Source organism: Thalassophryne amazonica, chromosome 14 (genome assembly GCF_902500255.1).
Source record: "Thalassophryne amazonica chromosome 14, fThaAma1.1, whole genome shotgun sequence".
NCBI classification, from domain to species: domain Eukaryota; kingdom Metazoa; phylum Chordata; class Actinopteri; order Batrachoidiformes; family Batrachoididae; genus Thalassophryne; species Thalassophryne amazonica.
In genome coordinates this window covers 32,075,088-32,095,119 of record NC_047116.1, presented here as the reverse complement: position 1 = coordinate 32,095,119, position 20,032 = coordinate 32,075,088, and the positions used below count along the sequence as shown (strand labels likewise).

The window sequence follows — 20,032 nt, the reverse complement described above, 5'->3', positions numbered from 1 at the left end:
TCCATCCAAGTCTTTTTTGAGATATTGTGCTCATAATCAAACACAGATTAACTCTTTAGTGGATGTAGTAAGTGTAAGGAGCTGTACATTTCAATTTCACACATCTCCAATTGAACCTTAAGTCCTTAAGTGCAAATTATTGACTCAGTTTATTCATATTTGCACTTTATTTAAAACACTTTAGAGATGACAACTAAAGCATTCAATAACAGACAAAATAATTGGCACTCTGTTGCCCTGTTTGTGTAATGCAAGGCTAAATCACCACGCAAAGTACCTAACAGCCCAACTCTGAATCAGTTTTCTCTCCATTCCAAGTTCTACCTGATATGAGTTCCATCCCCAAAGATGTAGCGTTTTCTGTGGAGACAGACAATTTTGGTGCCCAAACTTTGCATGTCAGGAAAAAACAAAAAAACATGGACTCACATGATTGATTCAAGTTAGTACTGATTGAGTAGTTGCTTGTGTAGCCTACTGAACATTTAGCTGTTCCCACACTGAGAAGGAAACAACATTCAACAATTTAGAATTTCAGACACATAAACAAAGTGGCTCCTTTTTTAGTTTTATCCAGGTCACTGCAACACAATTTTGTTTCATAAAATTTAAAACAGTGCTCAATAGAAGGTAGAGCGCTCACACTGGGTTCTCTGCCCAATAAGTTAGTCTTATGACCTTATCCAAAATAATGAGGGAATTGTAACCTCAAGTTCAGTGAACAAAGACAAGATGCATCTTGTCTTGAGAATACTGCTTCTAATGTATGACACTGCAGAATCCATATGCGTTTCACAAACATTATTGCAAAAAAAGTGTTCAGTTTTGTGACACAGTTATATTTTCCCTCATATTACTTTACAGTCCACCAAAGCAAACAGCATGTGGTTGTAATTTGGAACACTGGTTACGCTCTGGCCTCTTTAACCCCTTCATAGTTTATATTTTAGCAGACACATGGAACATATTCTTTGGTGTCAAGCTGGTGGGATGTAGCAATGCAGCAGCACATGTTCCAACCACACTACTTTTGCTTGTGTGTTATTTTAAGGCATCTACTGAGCCAAAACTTTACATGATTCTGCTGATAGTCAGGCTGCAAGATGCATCATTTCTGTGTTGATATCACAATACAGTTGCCTCTGAAAGGCCAGTACATTAGATTTTGCTATACAATGAAGACATTTGGGTTTGGAATCAAAAGAAGAATAAGAGATATGAAAATGTGAGCTCCACCTAAAAAATGTCAAAAAACATGGGATGTACATGGCAACTTTTATATCCAACCACCCAGGTTTATATTGAGCAAAAACACAGGAAAACATGATGACAGGTGTTTCTTTGACTCGGGTGTAATTTTAGGTTAATTTGTTTGTTGTTCATTTGTCTGAATATCTCCTCTTGGTTTCAGCTGTGAAAACTGCAGATGTTGTTAAGAACACTGGGCTGAGCCAATGCAACAATTTGGAATGTCCTAAAAACAGAATCAAATAATGTTAATTAGTGAGAGACTAAAAATATAGGGTGTGATTTACTGAAGGTTTGTGTGTTAAAATATTTGCAAACATATTTTGCGGTGTACAGCACACCGCAAAAATGTGCATGCTGATTTACTAACAGTGTGCACTGAGGATTGTCTCTTTTTTAACCTTTATTGAACCAGGTTAGTCCCGTTGAGACTGAGATCTCTTTTGCGTGGGAGTCCTGGACAATTATAAAGTTTCTAATGCACCTAACCTGCTTGTCTTTAAATGTGGGAGGAAACCGGAGCACCCGGGGGGAACTCACACAAACATGGGAAGAACATGCAAACTCCACACAGAAAGGTCCATGACTTTCAATTGTGCAAAATAGCCTGCATTGTCCACTTAGCATGTTTGCCTTCATGAATATGCAATTTTAGGTTTGTCCACCAGAGACCATGCAAATGCAATATGATCAGTCAAGGGTAAATGGAAATTCAGCAGGTAGCGCCTGTATTTTGAGCATTTGACATCTTGGCGTTAACCTGTTGCACTTGACAGACTGCTGTTCAAAGAGAGGCCTCTTCATACACAGAATCTAAAAAACAAACTAGCATCAAACTAATCACTCTAAAAATCACTCATTGTAAACATCAGGCATATTTAAAGAGTTAATGCTTTATTTTGTGTTTAGACGGTGGTGGCCAAGTGGTTAAATGCACTTGTTTCCATAGTGGACGGTTCCCGGTTCAAGGCCCCCACTGCCCATTCTCCATATAATGTAGAGTTGCATCAATAAGAGCAGGTGATGTCAAGCTTGTGCCAAATCAACATGCAGAGCTACCAAAGGGGCGCACTTTTTAATGGTTTATTTTGTGCTTGCTTCTTTAAGAATAAATGTTTTCATGTGATCACTACTATCATTAATGTGTTTGTTATGACATATTGGAGCACAGGATGCATGCCTGAACACTCATACACCAGCTAGTAAAACAAACAAAAAAAGTCTACTATTTCAGACATTTAACTATTCTTCCATTCGTGGCATTTAAGCAAACTGGTGAATAATTACGCTGTGTTCTGCTGGTGGAATGCAGAACTGCGTGCACAGGTGCCTGCATGTGTTCCACCAAATTCCAATTCCTTCAGCCTGTGAGATGCCTAGGAAGAGGTTATGAAGTCAAGAGGTGGGTGGAAAAAGGTGTTTTGCAATACTGATATCTTGTTGGACAGTGAAGGTCCATGTCTTCAGGGTCCTGGTGCTTCCTGTCTTACTGTATGGTTGTGAGACTAACTAGTGATGTAAGGCAACAATATGATACCTTTGGTACTAGGCCTCTTCAGAGGATCATTGGGTATTGCTGCAATGACTGAGTCAAACGAGTAGATATTTAGGGAGTGTTGGACAGTATGTCTCAAGGCCATGTTCTCAGTCTATTTGATAATTCATATCTCCTCTGGGATGCCACGGTGCATACTGTTCTTTTGCTTACCACGCTACACAGACAAAACACAATTTTACTTTTACACATATCGTTTATATACAACACGAGCAGTCACCACATATAAATGTCAAATGCAACCTTTTTCAACCAATCACATAAATTTACTGATCCACATTGAGGGCAACGGCCCACCCATCTGGGTGCAGAGCTGAGGGAGGCGGAAGAGGCAGGCAGCTTGATGTGTGTGTGATCAGCCTGCAAGCTGTTGTAGCAACTCTCTGTTTAGTGAAGGCATCTTTCAATACAACATTGGGGTGGGGTCCGGGGTGGGTGGACTGGGGGGAGCCTCATGTGCTTCCTGGCCCGGGGAATTGGGTCCCACCTCTTGTCTGGGGGCCTGTCCTCATTTGGCTCGGTGGTCCCTGCCTGCGCTTTGGGTTCGACTGCAATGGCTCCTTGGCCCCCTGTCCCCGCTGCCGCTCGCTCCTCCCTTTGGGGGCCGTGGCCCGGGTGGTGTGGTTCTGGGGCCTCTCCTTTTGTGGGCCTATGCTGGTGCCCTGTGTGCATCCCTTAGGTATGGGGTTGCTTCCTGCGCCTCTGTGGGGGGTGCATCCGGCGCCGCCGAGCCATTCCCCTGGTGGTTCTTCAGACTGCCCTCGGTGGCTGCCCTTCCTGGCCCCATGTCCTTCCGCTGCCCTTGTTCTCCTGGGGCTCTGCGCCCTGGACTCATTTCCGTTGTTGCGTGCGCCTGGCGTATGGCTTCTGACGTGCTCGAATGGTCCATGTCATATGATAAGTTCTGTACTTTTGCCTTGGCCCAACACACCAGCCCTAGTAGTAATCGGATATTTATCTGTGATCTGGGTGTGTGGATGGTTATGCGTTTGGTCGTCACCACAATTCGGTTTTGAGTGTTCTAAAGGGGATCAAGACTCTGGTGTCCCTAGATTAGGGTATGGATGCTCACTAATTAGACAACAGACTGCTGCTGTCACTGCTTGTTCATGTGTAGTTGTTTGTCCTGGTAAGTTGTATGGTTGGGGCCCGTCTCTTCGGTGTCTCACTTTACAGTTATTGCCTTCACACTTGTCTTTTGTTGTTGTCTGTCTTTGTGTTGCTTTGGTGGTCGGCCCTTCCTGATAGAAGTTGTCGGTTGGCTTTTGAGTAGGATGGTGTAGGCTGATCGGGAAGGGCGGATTAGGGTTACACACGCACACTACATACTTCTGTCTTGCAAGAATAATTGCATATATGTGCATAAATGGTTCTGCCAGTGTGGCATTTACCATTACCATATATGGAGTGGTTATACGCCCCAACCGTGGTTTCAATAAAGTAAATACAGCGGGCATATACACCCAACCACAACCGACCAATGAGCGTGCTTGTAAGTTAACTTCCGTTTTCAACGCGGGGGAAAAAAGGGCAGATATTTTCTCGCTGGCTGCGGGAGGGTTCGCAGCCCATGGAGGGGCTGTGATCTAAAGCAGTTTTGTTTGGCTTATCGCACCCAGGGAACTGTGTGAAACTAACACCATCTTACAGGCAACAAGCAGCATTGTGTTCATAAAAACAGTTTCGTCGTCAACAGGTTTCAGTTCAAAATACTTATGAAGTTTGTCTTTCATCCATTTTTGCAGTAATTAAAGACAGCGCCGTTAAATGTGTCAAACAAACATACGCCGCTTTTCACACTGCAATAGAGCCTTAAAAAAGTAGTGTAAAAAACGTAGTTTTGATGCACAAAACGTGTCAAATACACGATCACGGTTGAGCGAAAAAGGTAAGACATTATATTTATCTGCCCAACGGTTGGGCGTGTAATGTTCAATGTATGACTTATCTGCCCAACAGTTGGGCAAATAGCCTTTGCTTCACCTGGCTGCACCAGATGGATGATTATTTTTAAGGGGTGATGTTGGACATTTTGTCTGCCTTGGTGGATGCCAACTAGGACCCAGTACAGTTTTGTGATGTGGAGCATGGAACAACATGTGGCACCAGCATGTGCTCTAACTCCTGACCTGACCTGCAATGAGATTTGCTTTTCCAAACTCCAAACTTGCACAAAGAACACTGTAGGTTAATACTACAGATTACAATCACATACCTGCTTGAACATAAATTTATCTCTATCATTAGCAAGGATGCGCTTGTCCTACCTGATTGTAAGGACTCCAAATCAAATGATGCTTGACTGGATTCCATGCTTTCTTCATTGTATATGTCTGAAAAGAAAAAGATATCAAATACAAGCATAAAAATACAAGACAAGCAAGCTCTCCTGAGATGTACAAGCCTGCAAATAAAACTCTCCAACTTCAGTTATTCAACAGGCACAGATTTAGCTGCAGGTAAATCTTGTTGCTAACTGGTCTCACTGGCCTTTTAGTTTATCATTAAGGACACATTGTAATACCTGTGCTTTCATCCAGAGTCCAATCGGTCAAGTTGCTCACCAAGCTCTCCGGATTATCAGAATTTTCATCGCCAGCTGACTGCTCATTTGTGGCAACTTCAGTTGCTGGATGTTCATTCGGTGGAAGGACACTTTATCATCTGAAACTGCAGAAATAAGCAGACCACCTTTTGGAACCTACTGCAGAAATCCAGCTGTATCTTATGTACATGGTTCATGCACGGTGACCAGTGATCAATTTTCACACATAGTGACGGATGCAACAGGTGTTAATCAAACTATCATAGCAGTTGTAATGAATTATATTCCCGTTGCCTATGTCTGCAAATTTGCATCCTCACATGAAAACCTCTCATTTCTAAGCAGGGGCTAAAGTGGGCTGTAACGGTCCGGAATAGTATTCCGGCACATTTGATAGAACTACCATGAAATTCCAAGCACATAAAACCCAAAATAAAAACTACTACTGCAGCAGAAACCGCTCTGCTTAGATGTCTTAACGGCAAAAGATTCAAACAACTTTACTGATCCCTAAAAGGGCAATTCATATCACACCCAATTATCTCAGAATTGAGGCAATATGTGTGTGTGGGGGGGGGCGCAGCAGTCTCCTGCGCAGCCGCAAACTTGGGGGAAGTCCCAACTCGACAACGACAAGGAGTAGTAAATGATTCGCAAACACCTGTTTGCAAACAAACCATCGTTTATTTCACACTTCAAATTTACCAACATGAGTTTATGTCAATGAGTTATTCCATTAGCACATTATGTGTTATTCCATTTGTAGGTTTAATGTATGCAACTATAACTTGTAGTCCCGTCTTGCGGTGGGAGCTTTTACGAATCTTTTCAATGATTATCAATGCATCGTTGTGCATTGATTTTTTTTTTTTTTTTAGGATTTCTTTTCTCAATGTGTGACTACTTCTTAATTTTCAAAGCAAAGTATATGTATATATTTCACAGCTCAGCCATATTAACACCTGTGCAGCTCTCATTCACTGATTCTAAAACCTGGGGGGGCTGTTGCCTTCATCCCACCTGCTAAACCGCCTGTGTAAATGTGGCTTCATGTTTGGGTTATTACCACTCCAGTAAACAAAAGCTCAGACTCACATCTGCAGCTTCTTTCACATGTGCACTCCACCACTATGCCCAGCACATATTAAAATGAAACTAGTGGTGGAGATTTGTTTTTCTGTGATCAGCTTTGATACTCAGCAAATAACATATCTGGATTCTTTCTTACTCAACAAAAATATAAACGCAACACTTTTGGTTTTGCTCCCATTTTGTATGAGATGAACTCAAAGATCTAAAACTTTTTCCACATACACATATCACCATTTCCCTCAAATACTGTGCACAAACCAGGCTAAATCTGTGATAGTGAGCACTTCTCCTTTGTTGAGATAATCCATCCCACCTCACAGGTGTGCCATATCAAGATGCTGATTAGACCACCATGATTAGTGCACAGGTGTGCCTTAGACTGCCCACAATAAAAGGCCACTCTGAAAGGTGCAGTTTTATCACACAGCACAATGCCACAGATGTCGCAAGATTTGAGGGAGCGTGCAATTGGCATGCTGACAGCAGGAATGTCAACCAGAACTGTTGCTTGTGTATGAATGTTCATTTCTCTACCATAAGCCATCTCCAAAGGCGTTTCAGAGAATTTGGGCAGTACATCAACCAGCCTCACAACCGCAGACCACGTGTAACCACACCAGCCCAGGACCTCCACATCCAGCATGTTCACCTCCAAGATCGTCTGAGACCAGCCACTCGGACAGCTGCTGGAACAATCGGTTTGCATAACCAAAGAATTTCTGCACAAACTGTCAGAAACTGTCTCAGGGAAGCTCATCTGCATGCTCGTCGTCCTCATCGGGGTCTCGACCTGACTCCAGTCGTCGTCGTAACCATTTGAGTGGGCAAATGCTCACATTCGCTGCTGTTTGGCACTTTGGAGAGGTGTTCTCTTCACGGATGATGCGAAGGAGATGTGTTGCACTGCATGAGGCAAATGGTGGTCACACCAGATACTGACTGGTATCCCCCCCCAATAAACAAAACTGCACCTTTCAGAGTGGCCTTTTATTGTGGGCAGTCTAAGGCACACCTGTGCACTAATCATGGTGTCTAATCAGCATCTTGATATGGCACACCTGTGAGGTGGGATGGATTATCTCAGCAAAGGAGAAGTGCTCACTATCACAGATTTAGACTGGTTTGTGCACAGTATTTGAGGGAAATGGTGATATTGTGTATGTGGAAAAAGTTTTAGATCGTTGAGTTAATCTCATACAAAATGGGAGCAAAACTAAAAGTGTTGCGTTTATATTTTTGTTGAGTAGCTCTTTCTGAAATAACAGAATGTGTCAGCTGCACCTTCATTGTGCTGACGGAGGATGAAGATAAAAGCAAAAATCCCACTTTAACACCTGCTTCTCAGTATGTCGTCTTAAAAGCAACACGCAAACACTTGGTGCACTTCTTTCTTAAAGGTCATGGCAAGTGCTACTTTAATTGATTTTATGTTTTGCCCACAACATGCCCATAACTAATGAGGTGATGATAATGAGTTTGCGTTTAAAGTATGCATCGCGCAAATAGCAATGGGTAGGCAGACAAGGTCCAAATAGATGAGCATTATGTGTTTCAGACCATGCGGCATATACTATCAAGATAGGGCCCTTTGACATGTGGTCTTCGCCTTTAGAGGGGGACACTTCTCCTAATTGAAATCTAATTCCTTGGATAATATGTGGAGTTGATCAAGTTTGAGAGGCCCCTCTTAACACTTATTTTGCATATGAAGAGTTCAGATGCAAAACCCAGTATCTCCAAAACCATAAATTTTTAGTTGAGGCCAACATGTACTTGGCTGTCAAGGGGACCATCAGTGTGCAAAATATGAAAGAATTTGAACAAACTGTTTTCATTTTATTGATTAAAGTTTGCGCATTTCTACATATGGTTTCCTTTAAATCTCCATTTTCAACTGCATTTTTCTCCATTTAAAAAAAAAGTACTTACTGGGTTTTGCATCGGAACTCTTCATATCTATTATTAACACATTTATCATCTATCCATGGGCTTCTCACTCTGATACAAATTCCAGGGACAGAGGATATCATACATTTAAAACTGAATTGAGTCACCTTGATTGTCTTGGTCTTGCCCTCCTCCAGTCAGCTCCAAGTAGAGGAGCTTGTCCTCTGTTTTTTGCAGAACAATAAGAAATGTTGAAAACCATCCTGGGCGACATCTAACAATTCTTCTCAACAGTTCACGAGCACCACTCCTCTTTCCTCTGTTTGTAGTTTCAGTTAGAATCTATAAATGAATGAATAAATAAATAAATCAACACTAAAATAAATAAATTCTGCAATAAACATGAATGGCAGATCTGTCCAAGGTGCAAATAATAACTTCTATTACCTAATATGTAATTCCAAAACAGTTAATGCAGTATTTGTTATTAAAAACCTTGAATGAAGCTGAATGTTTATAATACAAGTACACCTTGACTGTTTTATTTCAACTCCTTTATGGTGGAGTACAGAAACAAAATTACAAAATTTTTTTACTGTCCAATTACTTATACATGTGATGGCATCCTCTCTCTATAGCAGGGGTGCCCAAAGTCTTTCTTTTTGAAGGGCCAGGAGCGCCATGGGCCAAAAATAAATTTCTGCAACCCTGAGCGTTTACATTTTTTTTTTTTAAATCGTAAACATTTCTAAAATGATGTCCTTTAAACTCACAGCGACAAGTAATGTGTGCGTCATGAATCAAAAGAAATAGAAATCTAAAAGCCAAAATGACACTGAATAAATGAGTGCATCCTTTAGTATAACAGAAATAAACCACCACTTTTACATCCAATTTTCTTCAGACAAGTGAGCAGATGGACACATGAACATTTCCAAGGCACTGATTATGTGTATATATATAAAAGAAATACACACATTATGGCACTCTATGGTAAATCTGTGTGGAGCAGACAGTTCTTAAAAACTAAGGGACAGTGTAAGAAGAAGACGAGTGAGGAAAGCCACCAAGACACCCAGACAACACTGAAGAAGTTATAGGCTTCTGTGCCTGCGATTGGAGAAATTGTGCATAGTGCAAGTTTTGCGTCCCTCCACAAGTGGGTAGGTCAGAATTTAGTCATGTGACAGTTTAAATAAAAACATGGAGAACAATTGACTATTGATTGTTAGGTTGTGCAATCACTTGACTTTAGTTTGTGAGGTATTTATCTCACCTTTAGGAAGTTAATATATTGTTATTACCAAGAGCCCAAAAGAAGTCGTGAAAATTTTTGAAGGTGTCTAAAAGTTGAATAAAACGTAGCCGCCACGCCCCCCCACTTCCCAACTTGTACTAGACCACACATAGCGGAACACTAAGTGGTCCCAAGACACATTTATACCATACAGAAGCGCTGCTCGGTAGAACAGCAACCTTATTCTATGACCAAACATTGATGACAAACGTGTCTTTTAATGTCTTCTATTGATGCCAACTAGGGGTTTGTAAAAAACAAACAAACAAACACCCCCATTGCTTTGGCACACCCACAGCATGTTGCTAGGACATACGCAGAGATCAGAGACAGCCAACTGTGATGCAGCATTATCAGTGGTAAAAAAGAAAAGAAAGCTGGCCAAAGGAAAAAGAAGTCACAAAGTGCTGTTAGATATGACCAGATTGCACGATATCTCATTTAAGTGTCGTTTGGTGTCAAAATGACCAGTTGGCACATTTTTTTCTTGTGGACTATTCTTTTTTGTATTATTTTCCTTTTCCTTTGTTCACGATAAATGTAAATTCATTCATTCATTCAAAGTCATGAATGTCCTTTTTCTTGTTTCCCTTTTTTAAATATTATTATATTACTGATAAAAATGGAGGAGTGGAATACAATTAGTTAAACCTAACAGCGAACGTTAGCTTATCTAACCGGCTGCAGCACTGTTTGTCATAGCTAACAATAGAGTTGGTTGGGAAGCTAACGTTAATACATACTTTTGTTTGCATTTGTTGTTATATGTTTTTGTTGTTAATACTGTTATTGTAGGGTGAAGTGACACTATTGTACTTTATATGCCAGTTGCCATTTTTGTTTAGCTTTGTTGGCTAGCAAGACACAGTTGGCTTATTAATGGCTAAATTAACGGTAGCTCATCTAGCTATAGTTAGCTTACTTTCGTGATTTACACTTTTATTTTACATGGTGTAGATTTTTAATGGTTCTTCAGTTTATGTTTTTTTTAAATAGATATCAACAGATCGTATCTAAATTTTGGGTTTTCCATTAGAAAGCATGTAGAGTATAGATTTTGTCTTCCTATAGTAAGCTAGCAGGGTGAACTTTAGTTAGATACCTAAACACATTACATCTTAGCTTCTGTTTCTATAATAACATAACCATATTTATAGCTTAGCCTACTAGCTATAATTTAGTTTTACATCAAGTCTACAGACTAGGTAGATGCATACTACAGTCTTCTCCTATATGAATATTTAGGTTTTAGTAGCTTACTCCTATAACATTATGTAGTAACTATATTTCTTGTATGTGTTGTTTACTACCCTATATATACATGGGGCCTGTACTACGAAGCGGGGTTACTGGCTTATCAGGGAAACTTCGGGAGTAAGTTGATGACGTGTGGAGTAACTTCCCGGTTAACCTGTACTACGAAAGGTGGATAGGTTTCGATTGAGGCATGCTGTCACGGCAACTTACGCTGTGCGCCAAACCTGCTCCGAGCAGGTTACGTTCCAGGATTAGCATGTTTGTAGATGTAACAGTTCCTTTAATGTGAGTCAGCCGTGGTTCATTCACTGTAAATCCATATACATATTATGTCTGTAATGTTATCTACTGTGCTGCTGTATGTTTTACAGGAATTCCCTGGTAACCACAGCTGCCAGCGTTTTCCTGTAAAAACAAGTCATTTTTTACAGTGTAGCAATGCCCCGACGATCGAGCAGATAATGTGCCTTGCGCTTAGATATTTTGCCAGTGAACTAATATCAAAATAGGTCTAATGCATGTCCATTAATTAGGCGAAGTGGGGCTTATCAAGCTATGAATATAAACCTACCGTTCTGAAGGATGTTTTTATATTTCATCTTCACCTGCTGCCAGGTGCGTTTGGCACTGCTATTGCATCTGAAATATTGACAGGATTAGGAATAGCAATCATACAGTCAAGGTAGCCTATTTAGGAAACATTAAATTAACCTAACATTTATTAGTAGGCCTATGCCCACTTCTGAATCGTGTTGCATCTGGGTGTAATTAATGAAAGGTCGTAATTTTTTTTTACACATATTAGACATTCCACAGGTTAATCATCTGTAACAGATTTGGAGAACAATTACACATTTACCCGATCAGCAATACGTTGCCAACAAGCCTGTCTTGCTTTATTGGCAGAAGATGTGTTCGATTCCCCCCTTAACATTCATTTAAATTCCTTGTAGCTCCGCATAATAATCGTGCATTCTTCTCCAGTAAAGTAAGGTGACCGTGTCATCATTGAAAAAATGGTGACGTGTGCTACAACCTGCCCCTTTTATGTGAACGCGCACAAACTCCACTTAGGTTAACACAGGTTCAACAAATCAACATCTTATTCAGCGTCGTAGTACCGATTAACACCACTTGAGGGAACCAGGTTGTGTCAACCCCGGTTTAAGAGGTTGACCCTGGATTACATCTGAGTAAGTTAACCCCACTTCGTAGTACAGGCCCATGCTGTCCATATTCTTAAGCCACTTCGGTGGGTAGTGAGAGTTCCCATGGGTAAAAAAGCTTTTAAACCTACCATACCTGATTCTCAAGACCAGGTACCTTAGTGGCGGTACACTTCTTTTTTTAGATATACTTTAGTATACACTAGTAGAGTTCTACCTTAGAATTGCTATGTATAATAGAAGATATAATTTACGGAGTTTTCATAAGTTCCAGGTGCATTAATAGAGAAGTTTGCCGTGACATCACTATAGCTGAGCATTCTTTGTAGTGCTGTAACTTTCACACACACACAAAAAAAAGCCTCTTAATTTGTTGTCATCCCCCTATTGTTTGACAAAAGTATCAAGTATTTTCCTCTCTGTGTCACGTTTGAAATTCTCATATCTTGACAACCGTAACGCCAACACCAAGAAGCAGCAGCTGCATTTGTAGAGGGCTTGACCGTCCAACTGCCTTTTTAATAGACAAGCTCAACATCTGCTGTCAAAATCAGTTGTGCAAAGCATTGTGGGTAAAATCTGGATAAACAGAGATGTCGGCGCACTTACTCGTATGGAAAACAGCTGTTCTTCTTCCCCACTTTCTACACCCTACGGTGCACATGAAAAAGTAATGAAATTTGGAAGACTAATGAGGTAAGTGTGTCATAATGTGAGGCATTTCCTGACTCACAGCTTGTGTACAGTGCAAAGGATTTATGAGTTGTCCTTCACAAGCAGACTCAAGCTGTTAGTGATAACTGGCGCTGGCTTCAGTTGTAATTTTTTAAATCTGCTTTCAAATTTCACAACACTGACAAAATTTAGTTTCTACTGAAATTCCAGCATTATAATGTAGATTTATTTTTTGTAACATTTTGCAATATCACAGGTCCTATTAATGAAGAGAACATGTTTATGTGGGGGGAATTCCATGCCAAATATTGCCTTTTCCTTCTAGTGCCATGAACTACAGGAGGAAGCGTGTAAGTGCATGCATGAGGTTTTAAGATGACCTCTGACCTGACTAGCTTGATGTGGCTTCAAACCAGTGGTTTTTAGATGGATAAGTGTTTATTTCTTGCTAACTTTTACAAAACATATGAGAAATATATTAGCTTTATGGCAGCACAGTGGATTAGTGGTTAGCACTGTTGCCTCACAGCAAGAAGACCGTGGGTTCGATTCCCACCTGTGGCCTTTCTGTGTGGAGTCTGCATGTTCTCCCCGTGTTTGCGTGGGTTCCCTCTCGTGTCCTGACACCCCATGACTACTGGGATAGGCTCCAGCCCCTGTGACCCTTAACTGGAGTAAGCAGGTATAGAAAATGGGTGGATATTAGATTTCAACAGAAATAAGGTGTCATCTTAATCTTGTTTCTTTAATCTGATTGGCAGTCGCCATGTCCTTCCCAGCATCTTCACGCAGATAGGAGGAACCTCCCACGTAAACTATGACATCGCTACCAAATGTAGGTCATGGTGACTGATCGCTTGAATTTCTACCCATCAGGGGTTGAAATTCTAAATTGTTTCCAGACAGCATGAATTTTGATCACATTGGAAATATAATATTATGAATCTCTTATGTAAATGCTACGTAATAAAAGCACAGTGATGTCAAAGAAAATTATTTTTATGACTTAAATTTTAAAAAACCCAAAGGCCGTACACTTTTAAAAACCTGGCCATTCCTCACAAAATAAATAAACAAACAAACAAATCAGTGTGTGGTGCTATAATTTGTTATCTCTGATGATATCCAGAAGACCTCATATTTATTAGTACCATGCACACTAAAATAAATAAATACATAAATAAATAAAAATGAAAACATGAAGCAGGGATGAAAATGGGTCTGGCAAAACTCATAAATCCACTCACCAGATGAAAAATTATCCTTAACTGACCACTAAAACCTTTGCATTCATTGAAGACTGTATGGGACTGAAATATAGATTTAAAACAAACAAACAAAAAGAAAAAAAAAATCTACAAACAGCTGTCCACTGTAAATTCTCTAATTGTCTGTTTATCCCCCCCCCCCCCCCCCCAAAAAAAAACTAGTTGTTGCTGCAATTAGATAAGACCTGAACATGAGTTTTTTTTTAGAATATGTTTCATGGCTGAGAGAGGCCACAGTATATCCAAATTAATACAAAATCAGCAAATGCACAAACCATACCTGTGTCAAATCAACAAAGTTCATTACATAAAAGGGGTGTTGTCATTGATAGTGTACCTTAAAGTATGCAAATCACAAATTGTTGTTGGTACAATGGATGTATTATTGCTGCTGATTGGGTAACAACTCTGACACACCCACCAAATAAAACAAAAAACACATCTCAAAGCTGCAGGAAACCATTTCAAGCAAAGATGTCTTCAACTTGAAAACCGTAGCAGAACGTTGCAAAACGTTTTGAGACTGAACGCAGCCTCGATTTGGACTAAAATCAGGGAAGTCTAAAACGAGTTGTTTCAGGTTTAAAAATTTGCCTCTGGTGGCACTTTGAGGATGGCTAACATGAAAATACAGCTATATATATATATATATATATATATATATATATATATATATATATATATATATGTAAAATGTAGATAAAGTGTGAGCGCTTTACTGCTGTGTACTTACAAAGTCATAATCATCTTGGGTGAGCAGTTTTGAGAAAAACACTCCAAACACACTACGTCGGTGCTCATGTTCAGTAAAGTAGGTGACATTAGTTGAATAAATTGGACGTAGGAATCGTTTTCTGCCTCCACATCAGGATTCGGGGGATCTTGAACATAATCGGCAGCGAACTCACAACCTCCGTGTATTAATGCGTCAACAAAAGCCCTGAACCAGCCGTCGACGTGAGGCTTCTGAACCACTTTAGTGATGAGCAGGTCCGCTGCTTTCAGGTTTCCATCTGTTTTAGCCCTTTGTCTGATCTGCTCCTTTATATCTTCGTTGATAAAATTGATGTAATCCAGAACCTGTTCGACTAGAATCAGTTTTTTCAGTCTGGGCCGGAAGTCTTCAATGAGTTGTTCCCTTCTCTCGTCCTCTGAAGCCATTTTTGATCGCACAATCTGCACCGAAACTCCAGCGGTGTAAAAACTCCCAAACAATGAGTCTGCATTTTCATTTTCGGCGAAATTGAACTCTTGCTTTCAGTTTCGTTTCTCCGGAACTGCAAACGAACGAACCGGCCGCTAGGTGTCAGTAGAGGAACGTACAAAAACAACGTCACGTCATCGTCACAGTTTGATTACAGTTTTTGTCAATTATTAAAACACTAAATCCTGCTGTCTGAACCAAATTCTCAGTTGCCTGAACCCACTGATTGAGTCAGTCACTCATTTGGCAAAACCATAAGCACTTTTCATCTGTTTAGACACAACTTGACATCACATTTTAATTGTGATGCACCAGTGTTGCATAATGGTGGCAAAAATCAAACACAGTTACAGTTTTTCAGAATCGCTAAAACACATTTTTTGAAACTATTTACCGTTTTCTCAAAACTGTGAACACAAAACTCTATTCAAACTATATACCTGAAACCCAAGATTGTCCAGGAAGAAACCATTCAGTGAGGCCTTTACTTGTTGAATGGTTTGTTCCAGCTTTCACCTCATGAAATATTCGTTCCATTGAAAGAATGTAAAAATATTCATTATTTGTTTTATATAATGGCTAAAATAGAGCCTTGTCATTTGATATTTTATTAATTTATAAACAACAGAAAAGGGACTTACATTTTGGTGCACGTGTTGTGCGCGTGCATATGTGCAGAGGGCAATGGTACCAAACGTATGGAACCAATTTTACACTCTAAATGGAACAAAACTGCACTCTAAATGCAATGCAACAGAAATGGGACAAATTAATCCATGTCATGTGACATGCAAAGCACCAATCAAATGACAAGGATCCACTCAGCTGTTATATAAAACTGAACATTCACCACAAACCACTTTTAACTACTCAAAACCAACGAATGGTCTCAGAATCATTCTCCAAGCAGTCAAAATTAAAATCTTGCTGAGCAGTGATTACACAATACATCAAACAATGGAAGGCACAATGTTCAGAGCAAATAGCTCCTGGGGGATTTTTTATTAACTGTAATACAGAACTGTAAATGAAATAGGGGAAATCTGCAATCAAAAAATAAAATATTACAATAAAAATATCTTCATGGATGTCGCCACAAGCCAACTCCTTGGCCCGCAGATCAACCCTGATATAGGGTTGCCTGTCATAAACCTTCCACCTCCAGCTTGAGAAAAACTCCTTGATAGGGTTTTTAGGAAAGTGGAGTATGGTGGGAGTTACAAATTGATGTGTTGGTCACTGATGTCAAACCATTCCCTTATTTGAGCAGCGCGATGGAAGCTGACATTGTCCCAAATAATGACATAAGTATGTTGGTTATTCAGTTCATTCTGCCTCTCTATCAAAACATCCTGAAAACCTGCAAGAAAAGTTAGAAGGTGCTGAGTGTTATATGGCCCCAGTGTGACATGTTGATGTCAGAACTCGAGGATTCATGGCAGGGAAAGTGGGTTTTGAGTTTGCACAAAATGCAAACTTGAGAACAAGGTGTTATAAGTGGAAAAAAATAGTCTTTATTGTCACAAACAGGGGGTACGGTACACGGGCAGGCAGGCAGTGAAGCAGAGGTACAGATAAGTGCTGGGCAAAAAAACGTGTTCAAGAGACAGGCTGGGTTCAAAGGCACGGAGAGGTACTTACTTGGACATACTCATATTGGAGCTCTTTCACTCTCTCAGAGTTGCACTCAAAGGGTACCCTATACACCTGCTTCATGCGCACCCTGTTACGCTTGAGGACATGGTCAATGGTGGAAAGGCTGATGGTGTTTATTCCTTCAAAACTGACATTGTCTTCAATCACCCGGTGTTGGATTTCTTGGAGTCTAATTGTGTTATTTTGTAAGACCATATCAACTATCAGGGCCTCCTGCAGCTGAGAGAACATAGGGGTCCGTCCACCTGGCGGTCTTGCGATTCTACACAAGTGAATATACAGTCAAAGAAAAGCCAACAGGACAGTGACACAGTAAGCTTTGTCCCAGTGAATTCTTACATGTAAACATCTGCTGTAACTGTGGACTTTGTAGTGTGTAGCAGTCTACTGTATACAATATGGACATTTACACTGTATCTGTTCTCTTGTCTGAATCTCCGGATTATTGAAGCCACTGAGAAATTGACATCCCATAAACTAGAACATGGTCAATGATTGTTGCCCAGATTTCATCATTGACAATAACTCTTCGTCTTGCTTTTCCACCTCTTCCACCTCCCCCACCTCTTACACGCACTCCTCCCCTGCGCCTCTGGTTTCTCCCCATTGTTGAAATGAAACTCCAACCAGCCTGTTTCAACTCTGAACTGGCTTATATTGGTTGTCACATTATTAGATACATGTGTTATCAGTTTTGAGTTGATGCGTCTACCTGGTGTCAATTGTGTTTATCTTCCGTCTGGTTTGGTTGACAATATAAATAAGAAGTACATCAAAATGCACAATGTGTTTAGAGTTTTGCAAAAAGAGTGAATGAGTTTTGCAAAATGCACCTACCAAGGTGAAAGCAGTCTATAGTTTTGCCAAAAGTGAGATTACTCAATAAATGTGTTCAGGCATTTAAGAATTTGATTCAGGGAATAGGGTTTAGTGTTTTAGCAGCTGTGAAAAACTGTAAAGCACTGGTGTCACTGGTTGAACACAACTCAAAACTGATCACAATTGTGTCCAATGATGTGAGGGAACATATATAAGCCAGTTCAGAGAGCACCAGTTTGTAAGGCGCGACAGTGGATAGAAATCTGAGAGGAGTTCATCTGAGAGGTAGTCAAGGTGGTCATCGAAGACAAAGAACAGTCATATCTGAAGAAAACAGTGCGACTGTGATTGACTGTGTTGTTGTCCACGCTATGAACATGAGGGAGGCCGGACAAACGGTCCAACCAAAGGTTCTGCTACGAGCCTATAAAATTGTTCATGGACTGGCACCTCCCTACCTAGCTGACCTAATTAAACCCTATGTACCGGCCTGAGCTTTGCGTTCTCAGGGTGCAGGACTACTTTGTGTCCCTAGGGTGAATAAAAAGTCTACGGGTCACAGAGCTTTCTCTTATCGTGCCCCTGTTCTGTGGAATTATCTCCCTGCGTCAATAAAACAGTCAGATTCTGTGAAGACTTTCAAGTCCAGACTTAAGACGCACTTATTTTCCCTTTTGTATGGCTAGCATACTGGTATAATAAGTTACTATGTTTTTTTTACCCTTTTAAATGCATTTTATTTGGAAACGGAGCATGCCGCAGCCTCAACTTTATCTAAATTCTGGGTCTTTTAGCGAAGCTTAGGGCTAGTGGCCGGCGATCACTTTAGTATTTCTTCTGTTTTTCTTCTTGCTTAATGCTGACAAATTACACTGTATGTGTTGTCTTTCTGATGCTTGATTCTGCTTTTTTTCCTTTTCTCGCTGTTTGAGGTGCAGCTCCATCAGAGATGGGTGTGGTACCTGTTCCGGAAACTGTCCTGTGCGCCGGCAACATTTCCTGTATGCTCATATTGTGAATTGTTCTCTAATTTATGTCTGTAGCATGGCCCAAGTAGAGGGTCACTCCATTGAGTCTGGTCTGCTTGAGGTTTCTTCCTCAGAGGGAGTTTTTTCTTTACCACTGTTGCTCTAGGGGTTAGTAAGGTTAGATCTTACTTGTGTGAAGCGCCTTGAGGCAACCTTGTTGTGATTTGGTGCTAAATGAAAATAAATTGAAAATTGAAACTAAACATCAGTAGATTCACTGTGTCCACCATAATGTGAAGATTTAGAGACGAAAACAGATAATTACATACACCTATGTAGCCTAAAGCACATGTAACAGTTTGAAGTATTCACACAATGTACAAAAACACAGATATGTTGTAAATTCTTCTGCCTACACTGACATAACGTGACATGGTAACACAGAGTGCCACCATTTCGAGGTATAAACAACAGTGTGCAGAGCATCAGAGGTGGAGAAATGGATGTGATAAAAAAAAAAGAAGAAGGAGGTCCACGGAAGATGTTAATGTTCATAACGTCGGCTTGTAAACATCAAAAGTAAACGGTGCTGAGGATTATCTGAAAGGTCAAAGCTGGTCAAGTTTTACAGACGAAGAACCATTATGGCCCCTACTTTGTATGACGACAAACCAGAGCCCGGAGACCTGATAGAAATCTTCTGTGGCTCTTATCAGCACTGGGCAGTGTACATCGACGATGGCATGGTTGTCCACTTGGCACCACCATTTGATGTTCCAGATGCAGGCAGCATGATATCTGTGTTTGCAGAGAAGGCCGTGGTGAAGACAGAGGAGCTGTGGGATGTTGCTGGGACCAACCAGTGGAAAATTAACAACAGTTTGGATGACAGTTACAACCCTCGTCCTGCTCACGTGATTGTGAGGGAGGCCTGTGCGCTGGTCGGCGATGAGCTGCCATTCTGCGTCTTCAGGGGGAACTGTGAGCACTTTGTCAATGAGTTGCGCTATGGCAAAGCAGAGTCTCGCCCGGTGCGTAAGGCCGGAGAAGCAGCGATGGTTGCAGGTGTGGCGACAGTGGTGGGTCTGGGGATTGTGGCTCTGGCTGGGGCCCTGTTTGGAGGAAGGCAAAAGGAAAAGAAGAATACACAGTGACTTTTTCTGAGCTCAACTGGAACAAAATCTGACTCTCCACCCACACTGCCTTCTTAAAGTACAAAATAATTTTTGGGGGATATTTAATTCTAATTTTGTATTGCTGCCTCATTTTATGCTCAGTTTGGTGAAGTACTCCATGAGTCTCATTTATACTGCTGCCTATGCAGAAAATGAGACCTGAAAAATAGGTTTAGATATTTGAGGTGTTTTACTTTTTCAACCATTCATGTTTGAATGT

At 40.6% G+C, this 20,032-nt stretch overlaps 1 protein-coding gene and 1 pseudogene across 1 annotated transcript; one reads left to right on the top strand and one right to left on the bottom strand.

The window, feature by feature from the left end:
• LOC117524248 overlaps positions 1–15,251 on the bottom strand; it is a 32,866-nt pseudogene extending 17,615 nt beyond the window's left edge.
• A 3,909-nt stretch (positions 15,252–19,160) lies between these two features.
• Positions 19,161–20,032, top strand: LOC117525184 (phospholipase A and acyltransferase 3-like). Its single transcript, XM_034187033.1, has one exon. The coding sequence runs from the start codon at positions 19,282–19,284 to the stop codon at positions 19,789–19,791; it is 510 nt and encodes a 169-aa protein (XP_034042924.1). The 5' UTR covers positions 19,161–19,281; the 3' UTR covers positions 19,792–20,032.

Coding starts and splice junctions, on each gene's coding strand:
- LOC117525184 (XM_034187033.1), top strand. CDS start 19,282: ATGGCCCCTACTTTGTATGACGACAAACCAGAGCCCGGAGACCTGATA.